The 26,064-nt window shown below is 44.7% G+C and overlaps 1 protein-coding gene across 2 annotated transcripts in view; it reads left to right on the forward strand.

Annotated features, from left to right (window-relative positions):
• Window positions 1-21,791, forward strand: part of LOC110526572 (tyrosine-protein kinase CSK) — a 44,047-nt gene extending 22,256 nt beyond the window's left edge. For both annotated transcript variants that reach the window (XM_021607650.2, XM_021607651.2), the window contains exons 2-13: window positions 5,493-5,569; window positions 12,837-12,950; window positions 13,633-13,745; window positions 16,112-16,331; window positions 17,798-17,891; window positions 18,167-18,232; window positions 18,338-18,437; window positions 18,568-18,658; window positions 18,770-18,843; window positions 19,072-19,267; window positions 19,411-19,497; window positions 19,723-21,791. In XM_021607650.2, the coding sequence (XP_021463325.1) occupies window positions 5,555-5,569; window positions 12,837-12,950; window positions 13,633-13,745; window positions 16,112-16,331; window positions 17,798-17,891; window positions 18,167-18,232; window positions 18,338-18,437; window positions 18,568-18,658; window positions 18,770-18,843; window positions 19,072-19,267; window positions 19,411-19,497; window positions 19,723-19,905 (1,353 nt within the window). In that variant the 5' untranslated portion in view covers window positions 5,493-5,554 and the 3' untranslated portion in view covers window positions 19,906-21,791. The remainder of the gene's footprint in view (window positions 1-5,492; window positions 5,570-12,836; window positions 12,951-13,632; window positions 13,746-16,111; window positions 16,332-17,797; window positions 17,892-18,166; window positions 18,233-18,337; window positions 18,438-18,567; window positions 18,659-18,769; window positions 18,844-19,071; window positions 19,268-19,410; window positions 19,498-19,722) is intronic.
• The last annotated feature ends 4,273 nt before the right edge of the window (window positions 21,792-26,064 follow it).

Below are 26,064 nucleotides of genomic sequence, written 5' to 3' on the forward strand. Positions count from 1 at the left end.
TGCTTAACACAGTCCTACAATCTAAGCTAGATGCCCTCAATCTCACACAAATCATAAAGGAGCCCAACAGGTACAATCCTAAATCTGTAAACATGTGCACCCTCATAGACATTATCCTGACCAACTTGCCCTCCAAATACACCGCTGCTGTTTTCAATCAGGATCTCAGCGATCACTGCCTCATCCGCTACGGGTCCGCAGTCAAACGACCACCCCTCATCACTGTCAAACACTCCCTAAAACACTTCTGCGAGCAGTCCTTTCTAATTGACCTGGCCCGGGTATCCTGGAAGGATATTGACCTCATCCCGTCAGTCGAGGATGCCTGGTCATTCTTTCAAATAATTTCCTCACCATCTTAGATAAGCATGCCCCGTTCAAAAAATGCAGAACTAAGAACAGATATAGCTCTTGGTTCACTCCAGACCTGACTGCCCTTGACCAGCACAAAAACATCCTGTGGCGGACTGCCATAGCATCGAATAGTCCCCACGATATGAAACTGTTCAAGGAAGTCAGGAACCAATACACGCAGTCAGTCAGGAAAGCAAAGTCTAGCTTTTTCAAGCAGAAATTCACATCCTGTAGCTCTAACTCCAAAAAGTTGTGGGACACTGTAAAGTCCATGGATAACAAGAGCACCTCCTCCCAGCTTCCCACTGCACTGCACTGAGGCTAAGTAACACGATCCCCACTGATACATCCATGATAATCGAAAATTTCAATACATTTCTCAACGGCTGGGTATGCCTTCCTCCTACCCCAGCCAACAGCTCCTCCCCCCTGCAGCTACTCGCCCAAACCTCCCCAGCCTCTCCTTCACCCATATCCAGACAGTAAATGTTCTGAAAGAGCTGCAAAACCTGGACCAGTACAAATCAGCTGGACCCTCTCTTTCTAAAACTATCCGCCGCCATTTTTGCAACCCCTATTACCAGCCTGTTCAACCTCTTTCGTTTCGTCCGAGATCCCTAAAGATTGGAAAGCTGCCACGGTCACCCCCCTCTTCAAAGGGGGTGACACCCTAGACCCAAACTGTTACAGACTTATATCCATCCTGCCCTCCCCATCTAAAGTCTTCGAAAGCCAAGTTAATAAACAGATCACTGACCATTTCGAATCCCACTGTACCTTCTCTGCTGTGCAACACGGCTTCCGAGCCGGTCACGGGTGCACCTCAGCCACACTCAAGGTACTAAACGATATCATAACCGCCATCGATAAAAGACCGTACTGTGACAATACGGTGATTGACAGAGTCGAAAGCCTTGGCCAGGTCGATGAAGACAGCCGGACTGATCCACCTCTACGCAGACGACACCATTCTGTATATTTCTGGCCCTTCCTTGGACACTGCGCTTACTAACCTCCAAACGAGCTTCAATGCCATACAACACTCCTTCCGTGGCTTCCAACTGCTCTTAAACGCTAGTAAAACCAAATGCATGCTTTTCAACCATTCACTACCCGCACCCGCCCGGCTAGCATCACCATCCTGGACGGTTCCGACCTAGAATATGTGGACAACTATAAATACCTAGGTGTCTGGCTAGACTATAAACCCTCCTTCCAGACTCATATTAAACATCTCCAATCCAAAATCAAATCTAGAATCGGCTTTCTATTTCTCAACACAGCCTCCTTCACTCACGCCGCCAAACTTACCCTAGTAAAACTGACTATCCTACCGATCCTCGACTTCGGTGATGTCATCTACAAAATAGCTTCCAACACTCTACTCAGCCTGCATCCAGTTTGCTATCACAGTGTGATCCGTTTTGTTACCAAATCACCTTTTTCCACCCACCACTGCGACCTGTATGCTCTAGTCAGCTGGCCCTCACTACCTATTCGTCGCCAGACCCACTGGCTCCAGGTCATCTATAAGTCTATGCTAGGTAAAACTCTGCCTTATCTCAGTTCACTGGTCACGATAACCACACCCACCCGTAGCACACGTTCCAGCAGGTATATCTCACTGATCATCCCCAAAGCCAACACCTCATTTGGCCGCCTTTCCTTCCAGTTCTCGGCTGCCAGTGACTGGAACAAATTGCAAAAATCGCTAAAGTTGGAGACTTTTATTTCCCTCACCAACTTTAAACATCAACTATCTGAGCAGCTAACCGATCACTGCAGCTGTACATAGTCCATCTGTAAATAGCCCATCCAACTACTTACCTCATCCCCATACTGTTTTTGTTTTTACTTTTTCTGCTCTTTTGCACACCAGTATCTCTACTTGCACATCATCATCTGCTCATGTATCACTCCAGTGTTAATCTGCTAAATTGTAATTATTCGCTCCTATGGCCTATTTATTGCCTACCTCATGCCTTTTGCGCACACTGTATATAGACTTTCTTTTCTCTTCTGTGCCATTGACTTGTTTGTTATTGGCTTGTTTATTGTTTACTCCATGTGTAACTCTGTTGTCTGTGTCACACTGCTTTGCTTTATCTTGGCCAGGTTGCAGTTGCAAATGAGAACTTGTTCTCAACTAGCCTACCTGGTGAAATAAATAAATAAATAAATAAATAAATAAAATAAAAAAGCAAATGGAATGAAATTGGGAGGGACCTAACTGAATATGTCCTATAAACTTGTTTTTGTTTCATTTTGCAACTGTTTCGACTAATGATTACACCCCATATCAGCTAGATGCAGGCTAGAGTGTTCAAGGCGGTATTGAATGTGTCACTGTTTCACCTTGTCTCTTGACCTGTGCACCTATGTTATGAACTTTAATTTGTAGGCTACGTTGTAGCAACCTCATGATGGGTATAGGACAAATTTAGATGATAATTTAGTAACCTAAACCTATTGATATGGAATATGAATGACAGTCAGCCAATATGCTTTAATAGAAATAAGGCCATGCTCAGTAAAAAAAAAAAAAGTCCTTCCTAATCTAGAACGGCACCGACCACCACTGCCAGACACTCCGGTCATGTAAGGTAGTTGAGTACTGGAATGTGAACTCAACTCTGCACCATCCATTTCTACCTGGAGCAACCTGTCATGTATATGCTGTTGAGAAACATTAGCTTACTACTCATATGTGGCACATATCAACACATTTTTTGTCTGTCACTGGCGTAGTTGTTATATACTGTAGGCCTAATCATGATTGTGTGGTTGTTTTTGAAAGTGTGAATTACTGTTCACTTCCGACCAGCTGCAGCCATGGAGAGTTCAGCCAGCACAGGAAAACAATAAGTAGCACGCTGACTGCACAAGCAGAATGATCTCTCTCCACATGTAGCTGAAGCAATGCTATTCATCTGGAAGGCTCTTCTGGCAAACATGTATACAGTACCTACTTGCTTAGTGCTTGTTGACTACACATAAGCATGACATGGTAGAAATAATAGATTTTGCTGTGGATACTATCAATGTCTGTGTTCATTCAACGCTAGAGAGGAGTACTGAGAGGTTTTGGATTGATGGTTTTCCTTTCAGAGATGTGTTTTTTACACTCACTGGAGAGTGGTGTAAAGTTTGTCCAACTAGATACCTCGGCAGAGCACTGTGCTTGTAAAATGGAGTTTATTTATGGTTGTCTGTAGTACGCTGTCTCTTTCTCAGCAGTATTTCTTGTCTCTGTGAATGGATTGATTTAGACCTAGTGTGAATGTAACCTAAATGGAGCACCTAATGACTGTCATTGAACTCAGCAGAGAAAGGAGTGTTCTGCTATATGAAGAGGTAGTTATCTTGGCTGTATAGTGTGTGTTACATCACTGTTGGTTTCCATGGTAGCGATATCAGCAGGGAGCATGCGAGAGCTGAAAAGAATGGAGGGATGAGGGAGTGGGAAAGGAGAAAATTGCGCTCGGGGGTATAGAGCATCACTCACATGGCTGTGTGTGTAGGCACCTCAGTGAACTAGACTTGCTGAGTGGGTGCTAAGCATCTGTCTTTGACCTCCGTATGTCAGCACTGCTGCTGGAGTTGAGCTCATTTCTCAGATGTAATCCGCCTTCCTACCTTGGTTCAGAAACCTTGCCTGTATTTCCTCACCAGCTCTGTGTTGAATCTTCTCCTTTCACCAGCACTATAGCAGCAATGGATGATGGAATATGGCTGTTTCTCACACAAACACTGACTGACACTGAAGTGAGGAGGATATTCAGTCCCTCTTAGAGGACGATGGAAGTAGGCTAGATTAGAGATGCGTATTTATTATTAAAAACAACAGGTTTTTGTTGTGACGCTTTCCCTTTGCACTGACTGACACTAAGAATTCCAAATAGAAAAGTGGGTGGCCTCTGGGTATACCAGAGCTGCTATATTTGGCTCTGTCAGTTTGCATACAGATCTGCAACAGTCTGCAATTAGCCAACTTCCTGTTTTAACACAGGATACAGGACACGCAGTGCTCTGCTGTGCTGTGAGCCATTGATACACCGTAGTGGCTGTATGGATGAGACATGCATAATTTAATGGTTCTAGAACTCTACCGTACATTTATGGAGTTCCGACCCCCCCCCCCCCCCCCCCCCCCCCCACCCCCCCACCACACCAAGCCATCGGAAAATACGAGTCAGCCACTTCCAGTTCCCCCTCACTTCCTGTTCTCGGCCGGCCTGAGTTGAGAGGCAGTGGATGAGGGTGAGGGAGGCAGTGGATGAGGTTGTGTGATACTGTACTGGCCCTCCTATGGTGAATTGACCATGCCGTGTGTGCCTTTGTCTGATGCAGCATAAACTGTATGGCCTTGTCATGTGCCTCTAGTCTTTTCTCTGGCTTCCTCCTCTTTCTCATCCTCAGGGACAGAGCAGAGACACGCTTCAGGCCCGGCATCTGCTGTGTTTTGCCTGCATACTATAGCCTAGATCCAGCCAAAACCGATCATACTGCTCACTAATGTAGCCTAGATGCAGCTGATACAGACCATACTGCTCTCTCTCACAGCACAGAGCTTTGCCTGACAGATGAGCTGAGAAAGTGGTGGGTTTAGCTTTTAGCGATCTGAGCAGTGGACAACAGGCAGAGGGAGGCTTCATTTCCTTTGGTAGGATCAACTCTCATGCATTTACCTCACTCTGAAGGTCACTGTGGAGAGGCACAATTATTAGCGCTTAGAAATTATTATCTGCATAGAGCAGTCTTTATTTTGGGGGGGCCTATATTTCACAAATTCTAGTACATAGGCTATTGCAGTTTATAACAGCACATTAAGTGTTTAAAAAAAAAAAATTGCAGTAGATGAGGTTGTGCCAGTGTTCATGCACATTGGTTGAAAAACAAGGTAGTGACAGTAGACTATTTTTCCTCTGCATGTGAAGCTTATTCACAGCTACTGAGTTGAGTTGACATACAGTAAACTGCAGATTAAAGCTGTTTAACAGAACTAACCAGAGTAGCATTTTGAATCTGGTTCTCTTTTGCTTAGTGACCAGACCACATGTGGTTGTCTACCAGGCTGAGCATACATCATGTTCCAGTGTGGTGCTAGTCTGTCAATCTTCTCTTCTGTTGTCCTGCAGCTCTGATGGTACCAGCTGACCAGTGACACCTGCCTGAGGACACCTCCCCCACCCCCTTTACCATGTCTGGGATCCAGGTGAGAGGAGAACACACCTGCACATGCTAGTAGTGCGAAAGTCAACTGTTTGTTCATCCCTGCTCGCAATTGCTAATAACCCATCCAACTGTATGTGAAAATCAGTGGCCCAATAACATTGCGCAAATTTTTTATTTTTATTTCACCTTTATTTAACCAGGTAGGCTAGTTGAGAACAAGTTCTCATTTACAATTGCGACCTGGCCAAGACAAAGCAAAGCAGTTCGACACGTACAACAACACAGAGTTACACATGGAGTAAAACAAACATAAAGTCAATAATACAGTAGAAAAATGAGTCTATATACACTGTGAGCAAAAGAGGGGAGAAGGGAGGTAAAGGCAAAAAAAGGCCATGGTGGCAAAGTAAATACAATATAGACAGTAAAAACAACAAACTTCTTAAAAATAAAAAAAAACACTGGAATGGTAGATTTGCAGTGGAAGAATGTGCAAAGTAGAGAGAAATAATGGGGGTGCAGGAGCAAAATTATAGATGGGCTATGTACAGGTGCAGTAATATGTGAGCTGCTCTGACAGCTGGTGCTTAAAGCTAGTGAGGGGGATAAGTGTTTCCAGTTTCAGAGATTTTTGTAGTTTGTTCCAGTCATTGGCAGCAGAGAACTGGAAGGCGAGGCGGCCAAAGTAAGAATTGGTTTTGGGGGTGACCAGAGAGATATACCTGCTGGAGCGCGTGCTACAAGTGCGTGGTGCTATGGTGACCAGCGAGCTGAGATAAGGGGGGACTGTACCTAACAGGGTCTTGTAGATGACCTGGAGCCAGTGGGTTTGATGACGAGTATGAAGCGAGGACCAGCCAAGGAAAGCGTACAGGTCACGGTGGTGGGTAGTATATGGGGCTTTGGTGACAAAACGGATTGCACTGTGATAGACTGCATCCAATTAATTGAGTAGGGTATTGGAGGCTATTTTGTAAATGACGTCGCCGAAGTCGAGGATCGGTAGGATGGTCAGTCTTTGTTGCGAAATAGGAAGCCAATTCTAGATTTAACTTTGGATTGGAGAGGCCCTCCGATTTGACACACTGAACTCTATCAGAGAAATAGTTGGTAAACCAGGCGACAATCATTTGAGAAACCAAGGCTATCGAGTCTGCCGATGTGGTGATTGACAGAGTCAAGCCTTGGCCAGGTCAATGAATACGGCTGCACAGTATTGTTTCTTATCGATGGCGGTTAAGATATCGTTTAGGACCTTGAGCATGGCTGAGGTGCACTCATGACCAGCTCTGAAACCAGATTGCATAGCGGAGAAGGTATGGTGGGATTCGAAATGGTCGGTAATCTGTTTGTTGACTTGGCTTTCGAAGACCTTAGAAAGGCAGGGTAGGATAGATATAGGTCTGTAGCAGTTTGGGTCGAGTGTCCCCCCCTTTGAAGAGGGGGATGACCGCAGCTGCTTTCCAATCTTTGGGAATCTCAGATGACACGAAAGAGGTTGAACAGGCTAGTAATAGGGGTTGCAACAATTTCAGCAGATAATTTTAGAAAGAAAGGGTCCAGATTGTCTAGCCCGGCTGATTTGTAGGGGTCCAGATTTTGCAGTTCTTTCAGAACATCTGCGATCTGGATTTGGGAGAAGGAGAAATGGTGGGGGCTTGGGCGAGTTGCTGTGGGGGGTGCAGTGCTGTTGACCGGGGTAGCCGGGTGGAAAGCATGGCCAGCCATAGAAAAATGCTTATTGAAATTCTCAATTATATTGGATTTATCGGTAGTGACTGTTTCCTATCCTCGGTGCAGTGGGCAGCTGGGAGGAGGTGTTCTTATTCTCCAAGGGCTTTAGTGTCCCAGAACTTTTTTGAGTTTGTGTTGCAGGAAGCAAATTTCTGCTTGAAAAAGCTATCCTTGGCTTTTCTAACTGCCTGTGTGTATTGGTTTCTAGCTTCCCTGAAAAGTTGCATATTCTGGGGGCTGTTTGATGCTAATGCAGAACGCCATAGGATGTTTTTGTGTTGGTTAACCTGTTGCGACGAGCAATCCCTTTTCCGGGAGCGTAATTATAGCCTTAAGCTCATTACCATAACGCAACGTTAACTATTCATGAAAATCGCAAATGAAATGAAATAAATATATTGGCTCAAAAGCTTAGCCTTTTGTTAACAACACTGTAATCTCAGATTTTCAAAAAATGCTTTTCAACCATAGCTACACAAGCATTTGCGTAAGAGTATTGATAGCTAGCATAGCATTAAGCCTAGCATTCCGCACGCAACATTTTCTAATTAACAAGAAAAGCATTCAAATAAAGTAATTTACCTTTGAAGAACTTTGGATGTTTTCAATGAGGAGACTCTGTTAGATAGCAAATCTTCAGTTTTTCCAAAAAGATTATTTGTGTAGGAGAAATCGCTCCGTTTTGTTCATCACGTTTGGCTAAGAAAAAAAAACGAAAATGTAGTCATTATAACGCAATTTTTTTTCCAAATTAACTCCATAATATCGACAGAAACATGGCAAACATTGTTTATAATCGATCCTCAAGGTGTTTTTCACATATCTTTCGATGATAAATCATTCGGGGCAGATGACTTTCTCTTCTGAACCAAATGGAAACGTGCATGCACCTGGAGATTACGCAATAGTTTCGACGGAGGACACCGAGCGGACACCTGGTAAATGTAGTCTCTTATGGTCAATGTTCCAATGATATGCCTACAAATACGTCACAATGCTGCAAACGCATTGGGGAAACGACAGAAAGTGTAGGCTCATTCCTTGCGCATTCACAGCCATATAAGGAGACATTGGAACACAGCGCCTCCAAAATCTGGCTCACTTCCTGTATGAAATTTCATCTTGGTTTCGCCTGTAGTATTAGTTCTGGGGCACTCACAGAGACAATATCTTTGCAGTTTTGGAAACGTCAGTGTTTTCTTTCCAAAGCTGTCAATTATTTGCATAGTCGAGCATCTTTTCGTGACAAAATATCTTATTTAAAACGGGAACGTTTTTCATCCAAAAATGAAATACTGCCCCCAGAGGTTCAAGAGGTTAAGGGCAGTCAGGTCTGGAGAGAACCAGGGGCTATGCCTTTTCCTGCTTCTAAATTTCTTCATGCTTATTTAAGATGGTGAGGAAGGCATTTTTTTTAAATAACCAGGCATCCTCTACTGACGGGATGAGGTCAATGTCCTTCCAGGATACCCCGGCCAGGTCAATTAGAAAGGCCTGCTCGCTGAAGTGTTTCAGGGAGCGTTTAACAGTGATGAGTGGAGATCATTTGACTGCTGACCCATTTACGGATGCAGGCAATGAGGCAGTGATAGCTGAGATCTTGGTTGAAAACAGCAGAGGTGTATTTAGAGGGCAAGTTGGTTAGGATGACATCTATGAGGGTGCCTGTGTTTACGGCTTTGGGGTGGTACCTGGTAGGTTCATTGATAATTTGTGTGAGATTGAGGGCATCAGTCTTAGATTGTAGGATGGCTGGGGTGTTAAGCATGTTCCAGTTTAGGCCGCCTAACAGCACGAGCTCTGAAGATAGATGAAGGGCAATCAGTTCACATACAGTGGGGCAAAAAAGTATTTAGTCAGCCACCAATTGTGCAAGTTCTCCCACTTAAAAAGATGAGAGGCCTGTAATTTTCATCATAGGTACACCTCAACTATGACAGACAAAACGAGAAAAAAACTCCAGAAAATCACATTGTATGATTTTAAAAAAAATGAATTTATTTGCAAATGATGGTGGAAAATAAGTAGGGGACACCTACAATCCACTTATAACCACGCACCCACGTTGAGAATCACTGCCCTAGAAGACTAAATAAATCCTTGCTCAACATAATATTGTCATAAATCGATAGAATGAATGCTTCAATCTAGTTGACATCGGTAAAGTTCTGTCATCCCTGCTTCTTTTGCGGAGCAAAGACGTTTAGGGACTGGGTGGGGAGATTTTTTTTATTTTAATTTTAAACTCAAAACAGATTTTCTGTGCTAAGTTTGACCCGTTGTAAGGAAATAGAAAGCTATGAAAACGACCCAACATGTTTCTGAATAAATATGCACCCAAGCAGAACTGAAATCTTATGTGGTTGTAATACTATCAGCTTTTATGATTCCAACAAATATACCGCATGAAGAGATGCCGTTTAACTGTGTATTTGCATTCTCTCTAGATGAAAGAAAGAAATCATATTTCTCCACTCCTGTTCCTGAGTAAAAATGTTGCCTACATTTGGTCTATCATTTTACTGCAAGAAATGTTTAATTCTGCAGGTGTTAATATTAAGGCTGAGAGGTTAGTGTCCAGATTTCCTTTTCCATTTAACCCATCTGAACAATAGGCTACTGTTCCCTTGATGTGCCATAGGCATATTTGATGTCCCCAGTCTTGTGACTGTCAAATTTGTACAGAGCCATCACACAGATCACTGCTATCATCCTCTTACCACGTCACCAATGCTTTCCCAAACATTACTTCTCTGGCCCTCGCTTCTCTTTATTTTCAGCTTTCCATTTCACAGCTTTTCTCTTATTGAATTAAACTCCCAACTTTCTCTGCCTGTTCCCACAATAATTTTGTGATTGGTGTATAGGTGATTTGACGCACGTACAGTTGGGCCCTGAAGCTCAGGCTGACAGCCTAAAGTAATGAAAGAGAACCAGTGTACCCTGTTATTATAAAATGCACAAGAATTCTACATTGTTCTTTTAAATTTTTTTTTTTTTTTTAAGGTATTGTTTTCTCTTTTATTCAACCCAACCCACCTTCATCCACACAATATATCATGACCCTAAACGCGCCTGCCCCGCAGATACAACCACGGGGACTGCAGGTTATGAGTCGACCCGTGAATCACTAATTCACGCACGCATCCTACTTACACACACATTCTAATGTGCCGTGCCCCTTCCAGACGTGTCATATTTCCTGACTGACATTAGTGCTTCTGCTTTTCATCTGTCAGCAGCCACAAAGCATGATTACAACCCCCTTGCATCCCCCATATTCACATTTGCTTATCAACCCAAATTATTTTAATCTTTGGCACACAACAGTACATAACTCTCACATCGCTCCCTCTGTGACGCTCGTCTCTCTGACTCCTATCAGGAAATGATTGAGGGATGTGTGTCCCGATAACGATATCAGACATACAGAGCTGTGCGTAGAGCATTGCTTCAGGAATACACCAGGTTATATGAGGATAGTGGCTGCGCCCCTCCCTATATAGTGCACTACTTATGACCAGAGCCTCCAGGGAATATGGTGCCATTTTGGACACACCTTGTGTCCCTCTCTCACACACACACACACACACACACACTCTGCTGTGTACTGTCATTGCCTCTAGCTGATAACATACAACCATGACTCCTGTGAAGATGCTATTTACAACACTAATGCCACAACACCACCGGTTAGACGTAGGAGCCTCAGTTAATGCCTAAAGAATAGGCCCACATGCTATATGGTCTGAATAGCGTGTAGGACAAACCAGTGTAGCTATTTTTTTCCCCCCACCTTTATTTAACCAGTTGAGAACAAGTTCTCATTTACAACTGCGATCTGGCCAAGATGAAGCAAAGCATTGCGATACAAACAACACAGTTACACATGGAATTAACAAACGTACAGTCAATAACACAATAGAAAAGTCTATATACAGTGTGTGCAAATGTAGTAAGATTATGGAGGTAAGGCAATAAATAGGCCATAGTGGCCTGTACATAGCCCATAGGACAATAAATAGGCCATAGTGGTGAACCAATTACAATTTAGAAATTAAACACGAGCGATAGATGTGCAGAAGATGAATGTGCAAGTAGAAATACTGGGGTGCAAAATAAGTAAATAACAATTTTTTTTAAAAATGTATCCGTTATTTTACCAGGTAAGTTGACTGAGAACACGTTCTCATTTGCAGCAACTACCTAGGGAATAGTTACAGGGGATGAATGAGCCAATTGCAAAGTGGGGATTATTAGGTGATGGTTTGAGGGCCAGATTAGGAATTTAGCCAGGACACCGGGGTTAACACCCCTACTCTTACGATAAGTGCCATGGGATCTTTAATGACCTCAGAAAGTCAGGACACCCCTTTAACGTCCCATCCGAAAGACAGCACCATACACAGGGCAGTGTCCCCAATCACTGCCCTGGGGCATTGGGATATTTTTAAACCAGAGGAAAGAGTGGAAAGACACAACCTTGACCAGGTCGATGAAGACTTCTGCACATCGTCTTTTATTGATGGCGGTTATGATATCGTTTAGGACCTTGAGCGTGGCTCAGGTGCATCCATGACCAGCTCGGATACCAGATTGCATAGTGGAGAAGATACGAAATGGTTGGTGATCTGTTTATTAACTTGGCTTTCTAATACTTTTTTTAAAGGCAGGGTCGGATAGATGTAGTTCTGTAACCGTTTGGGTCTAAAGTGTCACCCCATTTGAAGACAAGGACGACCGCGGCAGCTTTCCAATCTTTGGGGATCTCAGACGTTATGAGCGATTGAACAGGCTAGTAATAGGGGTTGCAACAATTGTGGTGGATAATTTTAGAGAGGGTCCAGATTGTCTAGCCCAGCTGATTTGTAGGGGTCCAGATTTTGCAGCTCTTTTAGAACATCAGCTATCTGGATTTGGGTGAAGGAGAAATGGGGAAGGCTTGGGCAAGTTGCTGTGGGGGGTGCAGAGCTGTTGACTGGGGTAGGGGTAGCCAGGTGGAAAATAATGGCCAGCCGTAGAAAAATGCTTATTGAAATGATCGTAGATTTATGTGACAGGTGACAGTGTTTCCTAGCCTCAGTAGAGTGGGCAGCTGGGAGGAGGTGCTCTTATTCGCCATGGACTTTACAGTGTTCCAGAACTTTTTGGAGTTTGTGCAAATTTCTTTTTGAAAAAGCTAGCCTTTGCTTTCTTAACTGCCTGTGTATATTGGTTCCTAACTTCCCTGAAAAGTTGCATATCGCGGGGGCTATTCAATGCTAATGCAGTACGCCACAGGATGTTTTTGTGCTGGTGAAGGGCAGTCAGGTCTGGAGTGAACCAAGGGCTATATCTGTTCTTAGTTCTACATTTTATGAATGGTGCATGCTTATTTAAGATTTGAGTTGTAGACCTTTTTTTTAATGCTTGTTATGTATTATTTTAACCCTATTGCAATTGAATTTCTCCCTAGGGTGTCAATGACGACATAAATGCAATTCACTCGTCCAAGCTATGACTGTCTGTAACCTTTTTACTGTAGTCAATCTCAGACTTTATAACAGCGCCTCTCCTCTTCACTCGTGACCTAGGTGCCATGGTTGCCTGGCACAGAGTGTGTAGCCAAGTACAACTTCCAGTCGACGAATGAACAGGACCTGCCTTTCTGTAAAGGAGATGTGTTGACCATAATTGGAGTCACCAGGGTAAGCACGGGTCACCTTTCCAAACTGTGGAAATGTAAGTAGTGTGTAGTTGTGTAGTTATACAACGGTGTTAAAACCTCTTTAAGGATTGGACCCTTTTTTTCTTCAATTTTCACCAAAAATGACACCTGTAGCTCAGGAGCTGAAGCAAGGATATGTATATTCTTGATTACATTTGAAAGAAAACACTGAAGTTTGTGGAAATGTGAAATTAATGTAGTAGAATATAACACATTGGATCTGGTAAAAAGACAACACACACTTTTTTGTACCATCTTTAAAATGCAAGAGAAAGCCATAATGTATTATTCCAGCCCAGGCACAATTTAGATTTTGGCCACTAGATCATCAGTGTATGTGCAAAGTTTTAGACTGATCCAATTAACCATTGCATTTCTGTTCAAAATGTTGTCTCAAGACTGCCTAATTGGTTTGTTAATACATTTTCAAGTTCATAATTGTGCACTCTCCTCAAATAATAGCATGGTATTATTTCACAGTAACAGTTACTGTACATTTTACAGTGTAGTTAGAATAACAATAATTCAAGCTTTCTGCCCATATCTGATATTTCTATGTCCTGGGAAAAGGTTTTGTTACTTACATCCTCATGCTAATCACATAACCTCTACGGGATCGGTGTGCTAACGTAGGCTAACGGGTGTTTCTGCTGATATTTCAGGATCCCAACTGGTACAAAGCGAAGAACACAGTGGGCAGAGAGGGAACCATCCCAGCTAACTACGTCCAGAAAAGGGAAGGGGTCAAGTCGGGGGGAAAACTCAGTCTTATGCCGTAAGTACATGATAGGACCTTGCTGCTCTGTCACATAAGATGTGCCCTTACCTGTGAGAAGTTCCCATGTTTCACTGTATATTAAAGGTATGACTGGTGCTTAGTTCATTAGAAGGGGGAGGGGGGGGGGGGGGGGGGGGGGGGGGGGGGGGGGTGTTACAAAGGCCTGACAGGAGATGTTGGTAATATTTGTTGTTTTTTTACCGCCTCTTCTCAGTCCCGTCTGCTCTCTGGGTGGCTGCCTGCCAATGTGGGTGGGGCTAAGTGCCGCTCCGATTTGAATCTGGCTCTTTGAAGGGCCAGCTATTTCAAAAGAGGAAAAAAATTAGACTTATGCAAATGGTATAAAACTGGAGGCCAGGAGATAATCAGAGTTATCTCACTCACTCACACACACACAGGACAAGGCTGAAGTTGATGCACTCAAACGTGTTGGACCAAAACACACTGTTGTGTGTCTCTCTCTGTTTCTCTCTCTCTCTCACACACATACACACACACACACACACACACTGCAGACTCTCTCCCCCAACATCTCATTCTTCTGAGCTTAACCGCCCAGCTGAGGAGAGGAAAGCTCAAGCTGTGTGGTGAAGGGCAACCAGTCAAGTGTTACAAGGAAGAACAAAGGCACGGCTACTCCACTGGACAGGGAACTGACTAAAGGGAGTGAGTGGGTTTGCTGTCCTTATGAAGTAGAGGTCACCAGTGGAGGGACTGGGCAGAGTCCACTGCCCTCCTACTCTCCTTCAGCTGTAAGAGAGCAAACTCTCTGTAAATACAGCCAATAATACATCAGCCCTGTGGATGCCCTCAGAGAGGAGTGGTTAGTGGTGTGAGTCTGAGGGGGGGGGGGTTGTTGTTATTATGAATTGGTAACAGATGTCTTGGGGAAAACTCCCTGTTGGCTTATATAACTAACAGTGTCAGCTGTGTTCTTGGGTCTGTTGATCTCCACACCCTGAGAGATGCTGCTCTTTGACCTCACAGCTCACTGCTGCCACCTGCTGGTAATCATCCACTCTGTTGGAAGGGAGGTGGGGTTACAGCACCACCCTAAAGAAGACTGGCAAAAGGCCTCCGTCCCCTGCTCACTGCAGTCTCTCTCTCTCCTACCTCCTTCCCCACTGTCCTTCCTTACTCTATTTCCCCCTTATTTCTAGCAGCCTGTTCTCCCTAGTGAATGGCACAAACTGAAACATATAAATGGCATATTACATGCCCTTCTTCCTCATTAAATAGTCTGACTGGTTGGTCATATGTTTGGCTGGTAGCTCCTGTGTGCTCCTCCTGTGTTTTGGCTGTTGGTTACTCAGTGTCTGGCTGACTGCTGGCTTACTGGCGCCTGCTCTCAGATTAATGGGAGTTAAGGAGGCTGCTGTCCATGGAGAAGCAGCTCCGCTGATCTAATCAACTCAATCCTCCCTCCGCATTAAGCCGCTTTGCACAGGCCCTGCTCTGTCTTTGTGCTGGGCAACGGAGGGAGGGAGGGAGGAAGGGAACTGTGTAAATCAATTACACACTTTGATTACCCTTAACTCACCAGCCCCCAGAGAGACCCCTGTGGACCTCCTACTGCTCCTGTTTCCATACTGCTGGGGGATTCTGTGTTAGGGTCTACTACAGATAAGAGATGAATGATCTTAAGGAAAAAGCCAAGCAAGGGGTGGAGTTTATCCTGTAGATCTTGTACATGAGGTGAGATGGAGGCCGTGTTTAATAGCTTGAGGCAAAACAAAGAAGGGAACCACGTGTCCTGCAGCTTGCCTTGCGGTCAGCCGGGGGCAGGTTTCATAGACTGTTCTGAGGGGATGAGAGCCACTGTGCTGTTCTCTCTAAAAGCCTCTCTCCTCTGTGTGGTCTCACCTCTCTGTGAATAGAGAGGTCTGGTAGGCCCTGCCTTGCGCCTTGCCGGCTCTGAGCTGCTTTGCATTTTCCTGTTATTGCAGAGCCTGTGTCAGTTTCCGTCTTTGCCTGCCCATGTGTGTTTTTCTGTGTCTGCGTTTCCTGTTTACGCCAAGGCACTTTCTCACTGGCTCCTTGAGACACAGACAGACTCAATCCACTGCTCTAAGTACAACTGCCTAGAAATGCCACTGCCTTACATTATGCTGATCTACTGCTGTTGTCCCCTTTACCTTGTCTATGACTGACTGTTTATCAACTCTTTTAATACAGGGCTTTGTATGCGTTACATCGCCAACATTGCACGCTAGCAATAATGAGTAGATCTCCCCTCTACTTATAAATTGTATTTTTTGCCCCTTTGATGACCTTGGTATGGTAATTTTCTGTAGTCCACTAAGGCCCTATCTCTGTGTCCTGTCCCTCCCCCTCTCTCCTCTCCTTCTCATGTCCATCTCCAGATGGTTCCATGGTAAGATAACGCGGGAGCAGGCAGAGCTCCTCCTCTACCCCCCAGAGACTGGTCTGTTCCTGGCGAGGGAGAGCACCAACTACCCTGGGGACTACACCCTGTGTGTCAGCTGTGACGGTAAGGTGGAGCACTACCGCATCATCTACCACAACGGCAAGCTCAGCATCGACGAGGAGGAGTTCTTCCAGAACCTCATGCAGCTGGTGGAGGTAAGGCGGTGTCAGCCTGTCAGTCCCAAACGCTCCCTATTTCTTACTGTTTAGGCTACTCCCTCCCACTCTGCTTTCCCTGTATGGTGTTAAGGTACTCGTCAATGACGCTTAGTGACATAGTTGGAGAAGGCAAAGGGGGTGGAGGTTATTGATCGGGGAGAAATCAATATTATTTTATTGATACTTTTTCTGCAAGTATGGATTTAAGATAACGTTAGCAAGCGCTAGTCGGCTGTACCTTTTTTTATTTTTCACCCTATAGCTTGTTCTGCCTTTTTTAAATAGGGAGCCAACATGTTTTCAGCACTTTTTAATTCCATGACTGATCAAAACTCCTTTTCTCATACTCTCTCGTCTCTCTGCAGCAGACGTATAGTGAGCAATATGTTTGGAACATCAAATAGCAAACAAAATTGAAGTATCAAATCACAATACATACAGAATCGACACCTAAGTATCATGATGCTATATCGTGAGTCGAGGTCGACCGATTAATCAGGCATGCCTATTTCAGGTTTTCTTAACAATCGGTAATCGTCAAATCTCTCTCTCTCTCTCTTGCTCTCTCGCTCTAATATTGTGACACTATTTCTCACATTCTTGTGATTTCTAGCTCATTCTTTTTCCCCTTACTCTCCACTGGCCTATCACAACAGGCTCCACACAAGTTATCCTTCCCTGTCAATAGACCCACATTCAGTGGGATTTGTGGTGTTAACCACATAATGGAAATCAAACACTGTTGTGTTTAAGGGATTAGTCAATCACATGTTAAGTACTTGGGTTGTTATGGATGGTGTGTACTTGTGTGGAGATTCAAGTGTGTATTCAGGCACATTGAGTATTTTTGTATTGTCCAATTATCAGTTATAAAACCTTGGTTTCATGACTGCAAATATGCAGAAATAATGTGTTAATTTGATCATGGGTCTTTAAAGCTCAAATAGTGTTGACATGAATATATTTGTTTAGTAGCTTGTACAGAGGCAATAGTTCCTATACCATGCTGCCCTCTGGTGGTTGTGCATGCTACTCACATGTAAAACACAGTGGCAGTCAGATTACACTCTATGACTGGGTGCTTCTCCATTGATTAACAAACTAATCACAGGTCAAAAGGATGGCCGGTGTGTTTGACTGGTTAACCTGATCACATGTAGACCAGTTGGAGTCGACAGGATTATGTGAGTGTATCTAAAGTGAAGGTGTGGTTAGTGACCTCTCGCCACCAAACACACAATTCCCATGCTTCTCCTGTTAACTAGCAGTCCCCTCTAGCCCTACAATCCCAGCATCCTTTTCACCCCAGACTGCTGAGAGCCTTCTTGACTCCTGCTCTTTGTTGTCTGGTCTTTGACATACGGTTGACAATGCAGTTCTACCTCCTCAGTGTGACTATGCAGCTACTGTTAATACACACACTATCCAACTCGCCATGTTCTCTCTCGCCGATCTCAATTCAGCACTACACTAAAGATGCCGACGGCCTCTGTACCAGACTCATCAAGCCAAAGCTGATGGAGGGAACGGTGGCCGCCCAGGATGAATTCTCCAGGAGTAAGAACACTTTACTAACCTTGTGTTTCCATTCTCTGAGTCACTCTTGGTCTGTAAGAATACACAGTGACTCGGTCTGTCTTCATCTTCTGTAGTACAGGAAATTTGGGCTTAATCACTTCAATTAGCAGTAAGTCTTTAACCTTGTGCTTTGCTCTGTCTGGGGAAGGATGATATTTCATTAGTTCTGCTGGAACCAGAGTCTGACTTTCTCTCTCTCGATCTCTTCCCCCCCCCCCCCCCCCCCCCCCACACACACACACACACACACACAGGCGGATGGGCCTTGAACAGAAAGGAACTCAAGCTCATCCAGACCATTGGCAAAGGGGAGTTTGGAGGTAAAGACCCTAACTGAGACCAGCGCTGATAAAGATGTCTCTTTCCATCCCCGTGTGACATCTGTGTGTCGTTGTCCAATGTTACCTCTCTATGTATCTGTTCAGATGTGATGGTGGGGGACTACAGAGGGACCAAGGTGGCAGTGAAGTGCATCAAACACGACGCCACGGCCCAGGCGTTCATTGCTGAGGCCTCCGTCATGACGTAGGTCTCAACCATTCTGTTTTATGGTCTTACCCACTTTCTCTATAATACCTTATTACTGTGTGTTTCTGTGTCTGTACACCTTTGTGTGTAGCTATGTCACTAAAAACCCTCTCTCTCTTCCCTGCAGGCAACTGAGGCACAACAACCTGGTTCAGCTGCTGGGCGTGATCGTAGAGGAGAGGGGCAGTCTCTACATCGTCACAGAGTACATGGCCAAGGTACTTCAGTCTAGTCTATCTAGGCCGTGGGCTGGAGTCCACTGTCTCTTTATGATAGGGTCTGTTCATACTGCCCAGCTTGACAGCCGTCCCCCTCTCCCCCCACCACAGGGCAGTCTAGTGGACTACCTCCGTTCTCGAGGACGGACCGTGCTGGGAGGAGACTGTTTACTCAAATTCTCACTGTAAGTCATCCTCAGGAAGTTCTGCAGTATTGGATTTCTTTATTCAATTATAATGTGATTTCCCTGGAGAGGATGCCAGGAACCAAAGTATTTTAAATGGCTATTGGTATCACTTATCTACAATGAAATGAGTTATTTGTCTTGGCTGAGTGATCCCATTGTTTCTCTCTTTATCTGTGTCTCACATCTCCATTTGGTGACTCCTCCTCGTTCTCCCCTGCTGTGCAGTGACGTATGTGAAGCCATGGAGTACCTGGAGGCCAATAACTTTGTGCACAGAGACCTGGCGGCCCGGAACGTGCTGGTGTCTGACGACAACATCGCCAAGGTCAGTGACTTTGGTCTGACCAAGGAGGCCTCATCCACACAGGACACTGCCAAACTGCCCGTCAAATGGACCTCCCCCGAAGCCCTGCGAGAGAAGGTGAGGGTGGAAAAAGAGGGGATTGGATGAAGGAGGGAGGGAGTGTAAATGGGAGGATGTTTAAATGGTGTAAATAGTGTAGCCTAAGCTCTGTCTTTGTGTCTTGTGTAGTTGACCTCAGCCTCTCTCTCTGCTCCCTCCAGAGGTTCTCCACTAAGTCAGACGTGTGGAGTTATGGTATCCTGCTATGGGAGATCTACTCCTTTGGGCGTGTGCCTTACCCCAGAATTGTAAGTATGCCTCCAGCAGGGGGCAGCAGCTTTCTGTATTGCCTTCTCCAATGCAAGGCAAAAATGGCTATATCTTGATGAGTGATGTCTTTCGTATTATTTAATAGCTGTTAAGCTTGTGCGCAGGCAGATAGGTTGAGGCCGCTGTTCAGACAGTGGAGGATGTTATAACATACTAGTAGAGTATGTGGTTGAGTTGATAACGCCCTCCTCTCTGCTCCTCAGCCCCTGAAGGAGGTGGTGCCGCGGGTGGAGAAGGGTTACAAGATGGACGCCCCCGACGGCTGCCCGGTGGTGGTTTACGACGTCATGAAGCAGTGCTGGACCCTGGACGTGGGGCTGCGGCCCTCCTTCCGCATGCTGAGAGACAAGCTGTCACATATCAGAGCCAAGGAGCTCTACCTGTGAGGGGCAGAGAGGGAAGACACAGCAGACTAGAGCGGAGGGAGGGAGCGTCCAGGCTGGGGGAAACTAACTGAAGCAGGAGCGGAAGTCATCTGCCTGCTTCACCTGTAGACCACACCCTACCTGATACCTGACCTGAGACTGTAGTAAACCCTCCCCTGTGTTACCTTCCCTCTCTACTCTTCTGAAAGAAAGGAACAGTGTGTGTGTGTTGTATAGCTTTCTGTCAGCTGGTTGTCTTCCTCTGTTCACTCCATCGGCCTCCCTCTACCCCCTTCCTCCTGTTCTCCCAGTCTCTCCACTGTGGCATTGTCACCACCTCAAACTCTTTTCTGATTTTCTTCTTTTCCAAAACGTGATAATGGGGAGGCTGGCCTTTTCCTCCACATGTTCGTCAGGTGCTCTCAATCTCTCCTCTCTCTGTGCCATGATCATTCCTGTATCTCTGTGTTGGGTGGTAGTGTGGTGCTGCATGCTGTCTGTCCCTTACCCTCCTGTGTGGGGCCTTGCTTGGGGCCTTGGCTCTGTGCCAAAGTGCCTCCAGTATACAGAGCTCCAGACCCCCTCAGCTTCCAGAACCTACTCCTCCACTCAGACTATTCCGTTTCTATCCCTTTTTTTTATTTCTTGTCTCTGAGGTTGGTTGTTGATTTGCTTTGAAGTTGTCTCCCTCCGGCTCCAGAACAGGTTCTTCTATGTCCGTTAAAGAGAACGTGAACATTTGAGAAGAAAAGAGGCCAGTGCATAAAGAGCCTCAGCCTATCTCCAACTCAACACAGGACTACAGAACAGGAGAGGGAGGAGCACTTCTCAACATGGTCGATTCATCATATGTGGGCTTGTTTTATATTTAAATGATAAAAAATAAAAAAAACTTAAAGAAGCCACGAAAAGACAGACTGAAGGATATAAGAATGTTTTGGTGTCTGTGTGAAGCGAACGCTGGGGTTGGGTATGTGCATGCTGTGCGAGAGGCCTTGGGTTTAACTGTCAGTGCTTTCAATGTTTATTATGCTACCATGATTATGAATAAATCATTCCATCTGATTAGTGTGGAAAGAATGTAAACACTGACATCACAGGGAGTGGGGGCTCCCCTCTGAAAGCACCTGGGTACTATTCAGTCATGTGAATGTCCTGGATGATGGAGGTAACAGCAGGGCAGTGGGCCACTGGGGATGCCCTGGGTGTTTGTTCCATATGAAGTGAACCTCGAGTCATTATGCTATTACACACATTCCCACACAGTAAATATTCATTTACACAGAGGTAATACAGCAATTCCACACACTTTACATACCCACTGGGTTCATACATATACTTGGGCCAATGAATCTTATTTGGTTGAACTGTGAATAAGGTATTCTAACTATGGATTGGTCCTGTGGTCTTCAAATCGCATTTTATTGGTCACATACACATGGTTAGCAGATGTTATTGCGAGTGTAGCGAAATGCTTGTCAGAACCTGTGATTTCACAGATTGAGCCTAAAATAATTCTCACACGCAGCTCTGTTTTAGAATGTAGAAGTGTTTCTGAGGGTGTGATAACAGATATTGCTGATGTGCCAAAAGAGCCTTCAAGGTGTGAAGCTGCAGTGTTCTGTGTCAGCTGACCTGTTTCCATTTCGAATGGTCAGTCAAATAGACTAAAGCTCCTCTCATCATTCATTCTCTTCTCCATTCTCTCCTCTCTGGAGTGGCTGTTCCTCCACTTGCCTCCAGTGATGTTCTGCTGCGAACAGGGGGCACACAGAATGATTCTGAGCCTGAACTGAGCAGAGCACACAGTCCAGCTCAAAAGGAACAGCTTTACGGGCCTTTTCTGTTCTGTCTTGTGTATTTTTATTTTTTTTGTAAAGGGAAAAAAAAAACATTTGATTCAATTATCTTCAGCTTTTGTGTCTTTCTTTCTGGCTCAAAGCCTTCCTTCTTTGCCCATGTGTCTTTCTGTTTCCATCCCTCGTCCTGTCTCGCCCCTTTACAGCAGTTGTCTATGTCCCTGGCTGGCTGGCTCGTTTTGATTCCTATGAATGTTAATGGCGCTAACAGTCCACAGAGTGGTAACAATGGGCTGGTTACACAACACAAGGTGCTCTCAGCCAAGGCTGTGCGGTTCTGCTCAGCTGTCAGGACCCATCATTACACTGGGCCGTCACTCCATCTCACATTATACAGTGCTGCTGAAAACACAGGAGGAGCATTGCTGGAGAGGGACCTCTCAGATTTAGATCTCTATGGCTTAGGCTACTGCAAGAGTGCAACAATTAATCTTACTCACCCAGTCAAGTGATGGTTGTACCACTACCATGGATCACCATCAGCTGGCACCGTGTAGTCTACTCCAGTAGAACTCATGGATGGATGGAGATAAATATGTTACGTCAGGCCTTCATTGTAAATAAGAGTTTGTTTTTAATTGATCTGCCTGGTAAAATGCAATGCATCAATAAAAAGCCTGTATGTGATATACTGCTAGTGTTCTAGTGGTAACACCATAGTTAGTCACCCCTCTTGTGTGTTCAAATGTAGCATTAGGCTTCTTGTGAGGTACAGAGATGTCATCCTACCTTGAAAGGGTCATAGTTCATTCCAGGTCTTTTGCGTATGATTCTCATCTCACACTGACACACACATTCACAATTAAATGCCACAATCCTGTCAACTACACACACAGTTCAGTGCGTGTTCTTCACTCGCACAGATGAGTGGAGGATGCGTCCTGTTTTAATCAGCTTTTGATAAGTTATGGATCTCTGCTGACGACGTATCTCCTAAGCCTGGTATTTCTTGACAGCAACCCATTAAAACCCACCATGAATTAATCTGATTACGCCAACAATTTTTGTTAAATCTAGGAGGATTCTGATGTTTGTAGACTAGAGGCTAGTGTGGATTGTGGAGTTAGCGTGTACATTGTAGTGCCTTAGCCTCCGGGCCATTTGGAGTAGTTGAGTTGACAGATGTACATGTGACAGAATGTGGCGAGGTCGTCTTTCTTTTACTCCATGTACGACAGCTGTCTGCTATGACAGGAAGCCATGTCTCCTCATGGGTACCTCATCCAATTCAAAATGCTGCTGTGATCACAATCCAATTATAAACTAGGTGGTTTGAGCACTGAATGCTGATTGGCTGAAAGCCGTGGTATATCAGACCTTATACAACGGGTGGGTCCTGAATGCTGATTGGTTAAAACCGCATTCAAGCCAGTGTCTATTCCACAAGTTACCACCGGCTAAATCTATGATGTTAAAAGGCCTAATTACTCTGTTCCATCTGACTGTGCAATCCACTGTTTTATCAGCCAGGCCAGGCAATTTATAAACTTGATCTCTGTTATCAAAAGTATTTAGACATTGTCTCACATTTCTTTTAGACTAACATTTAGTTTTCAACAGTGGAGATTTGAATAAACCTTGCTGTCTGTCTCTCTGACATTTGCAGCAATGTTTCAATATTCTATATCCATATATCTCCAGCTGTCGCATAGTAATGGACGTGTCGGTAGTCGGGATGAGGCAGGCAGCTTTTTTCAGCCAGTTGAAATCATGAATCAGTATCATTTTTATGGATATATAAAAATAAATATCAATAGAAAACAGGCCAAATGAAACGACTTTGTCTCGGGCCTAACAACACCCACGCCAATATATCCTTCAAACACCGGCTTCTCGGGCATTATCCTTTAAGTATACCATGGGTATGACAAAAAAAATACTAATTACGTTGGTAACCAGTTTATAAAAGCAATAAGGCACCTCGGGTTTGTGGTATATGGCCAATATACCACAGCTAAGGGCTGTGTCCAGGCAATCTGCATTGTATATTGGCCATATACCACACCCCCTCTGGCCTTATTGCTTAATTATATCACCTGATGTTGTTGCAATAACTCAAGGCTGGAGACACTGAACATGTTCTAGAACATAGAAATAGAAGCCCTAGATAAGATATATAATAATAATGCTATGCTTTATACAGAACAGATGAGGTTATTTTACTGGGAGAAATATGCAGAGAACAAAGACACTGACGTCAAAATGGGTTAATTTGTACTGGCACAGCAGCAGGACATGTGGGGATGTTTTCCGATTCCAGACCAATTCGGTGATGACAGGAACTTAGTGAGCAGTGACGTGATTGGAGCTGAAGGGAGTAGTCAGGCCAATGTCAGGCTGATGTGGCTGCGATGTGTGGCTGTTTCAGCTGTGCACATGAGCCCACTGTGTTCCCCACTCCACTCCTCCCTGATCCCTGACAAATCCCCTTCCACAAATTTCCATCAATTCCCTTATTTCTCCTTCGTCTACTCTGGTCTGGGATCAGATCTCTCACTCCACTGAACAGCCCCTAAAAATAATCTGTTGCTTCAGCTGATGTCTCAGCAGCAATTAGCTTCTATTTGTGGCCATGCGTGCAGACATCTCAGATAGCTACGGGTGTCACTGTGGTCCTGACTGTCTGGCCGGGGCATTGTTTTGTGTCTGCGGACTGGGAGGTTTATGCCCAGTGGTCTATTGGCTCGGCAGCTTTTGGCTTTGTTATAGAAAGGCTTAATAACGCAGTTCTTGGTGTCTTTTGGCAGCCTTGGTTATTATTAGTTGGTCGTGGTAGTAGTATTATTATTAGTTGGTCGTGGTAGTAGTACGACAGCCTTGGTTATTATTAGTTGGTCGTGGTAGTAGTACGACAGCCTTGGTTATTATTAGTTGGTCGTGGTAGTAGTACGACAGCCTTGGTTATTATTAGTTGGTCGTGGTAGTAGTACGACAGCCTTGGTTATTATTAGTTGGTCGTGGTAGTAGTACGACAGCCTTGGTTATTATTAGTTGGTCGTGGTAGTAGTACGACAGCCTTGGTTATTATTAGTTGGTCGTGGTAGTAGTACGACAGCCTTGGTTATTATTAGTTGGTCGTGGTAGTAGTACGACAGCCTTGGTTATTATTAGTTGGTCGTGGTAGTAGTACGACAGCCTTGGTTATTATTAGTTGGTCGTGGTAGTAGTACGACAGCCTTAGTTATTATTAGTTGGTCGTGGTAGTAGTACGACAGCCTTGGTTATTATTAGTTGGTCGTGGTAGTAGTACGACAGCCTTGGTTATTATTAGTTGGTCGTGGTAGTAGTACGACAGCCTTGGTTATTATTAGTTGGTCGTGGTAGTAGTACGACAGCCTTGGTTATTATTAGTTGGTCGTGGTAGTAGTACGACAGCCTTGGTTATTATTAGTTGGTCGTGGTAGTAGTACGACAGCCTTGGTTATTATTAGTTGGTCGTGGTAGTAGTACGACAGCCTTGGTTATTATTAGTTGGTCGTGGTAGTAGTACGACAGCCTTGTGCCACATAAGTGAGTGCAGATGGCTGTTGAATAATTTTTCTGTAATCACATTCTGAGGTGGTTGGATGGACTAATGGGCTGAATAATATTCTGTAATGCTATTCAGTGGTTTGTTATTGTTGTAATTGTGCTCTTCAGTATGAGGATTCTTAGTTCAAATCATATTTTATTTGCCACATGCGCCGAATACAACAGGTGAAATGCCTACTTACAATCCCTTAACCAACAATGCAGTTTTAAGAAAAATACCTAAAGAAAGATAAGAAATTAAAGTAACAAATAATTAAAGAGCAGCAGTAAAATAACAATAACGAGGCTTTATACAGTACAGGGGGTACCGGTACAGAGTCGGCGGGGGGGGGGGGGGGGGGGGGGGGGGGGTAAATCTGTGTAGCCATTTGATTAGCTGTTCAGTAGTCTTATGGCTTGGGGGTAGAAGCTGTTTGGAAGCCTCTTGGACCTAGACTTGGTGCTCCGGTACCGCTTGCCGTGAGGTAGCAGAGAAAACAGTCTATAACTAGGGTGGCTGGAGTCTTTAACAATTTTTAGGGCCTTCCTCTAACACCGCCTGGTATAGAGGGCCTGGATAGCAGGAACCTTGGCCCCAGTGATGTACTGGGCCGCGCATACTACCCTCTGTGGTGCCTTGTGGTCGGAGGCCGAGCAGTTGCCATACCAGGCAGTGATGCAACCAGTTAGGATGCTCTCGATGGTGCAGCTGTAGAACCTTTTGAGGATCTGAGAACTCATGCCACATTTTTTCAGTCTCCTGAGGGGGAATAGGTTTAGTCGTGTCCTCTTCATTACTGTCTTGGTGTGC

This window comes from Oncorhynchus mykiss, chromosome 6 (genome assembly GCF_013265735.2).
Source record: "Oncorhynchus mykiss isolate Arlee chromosome 6, USDA_OmykA_1.1, whole genome shotgun sequence".
NCBI lineage: Eukaryota > Metazoa > Chordata > Actinopteri > Salmoniformes > Salmonidae > Oncorhynchus > Oncorhynchus mykiss.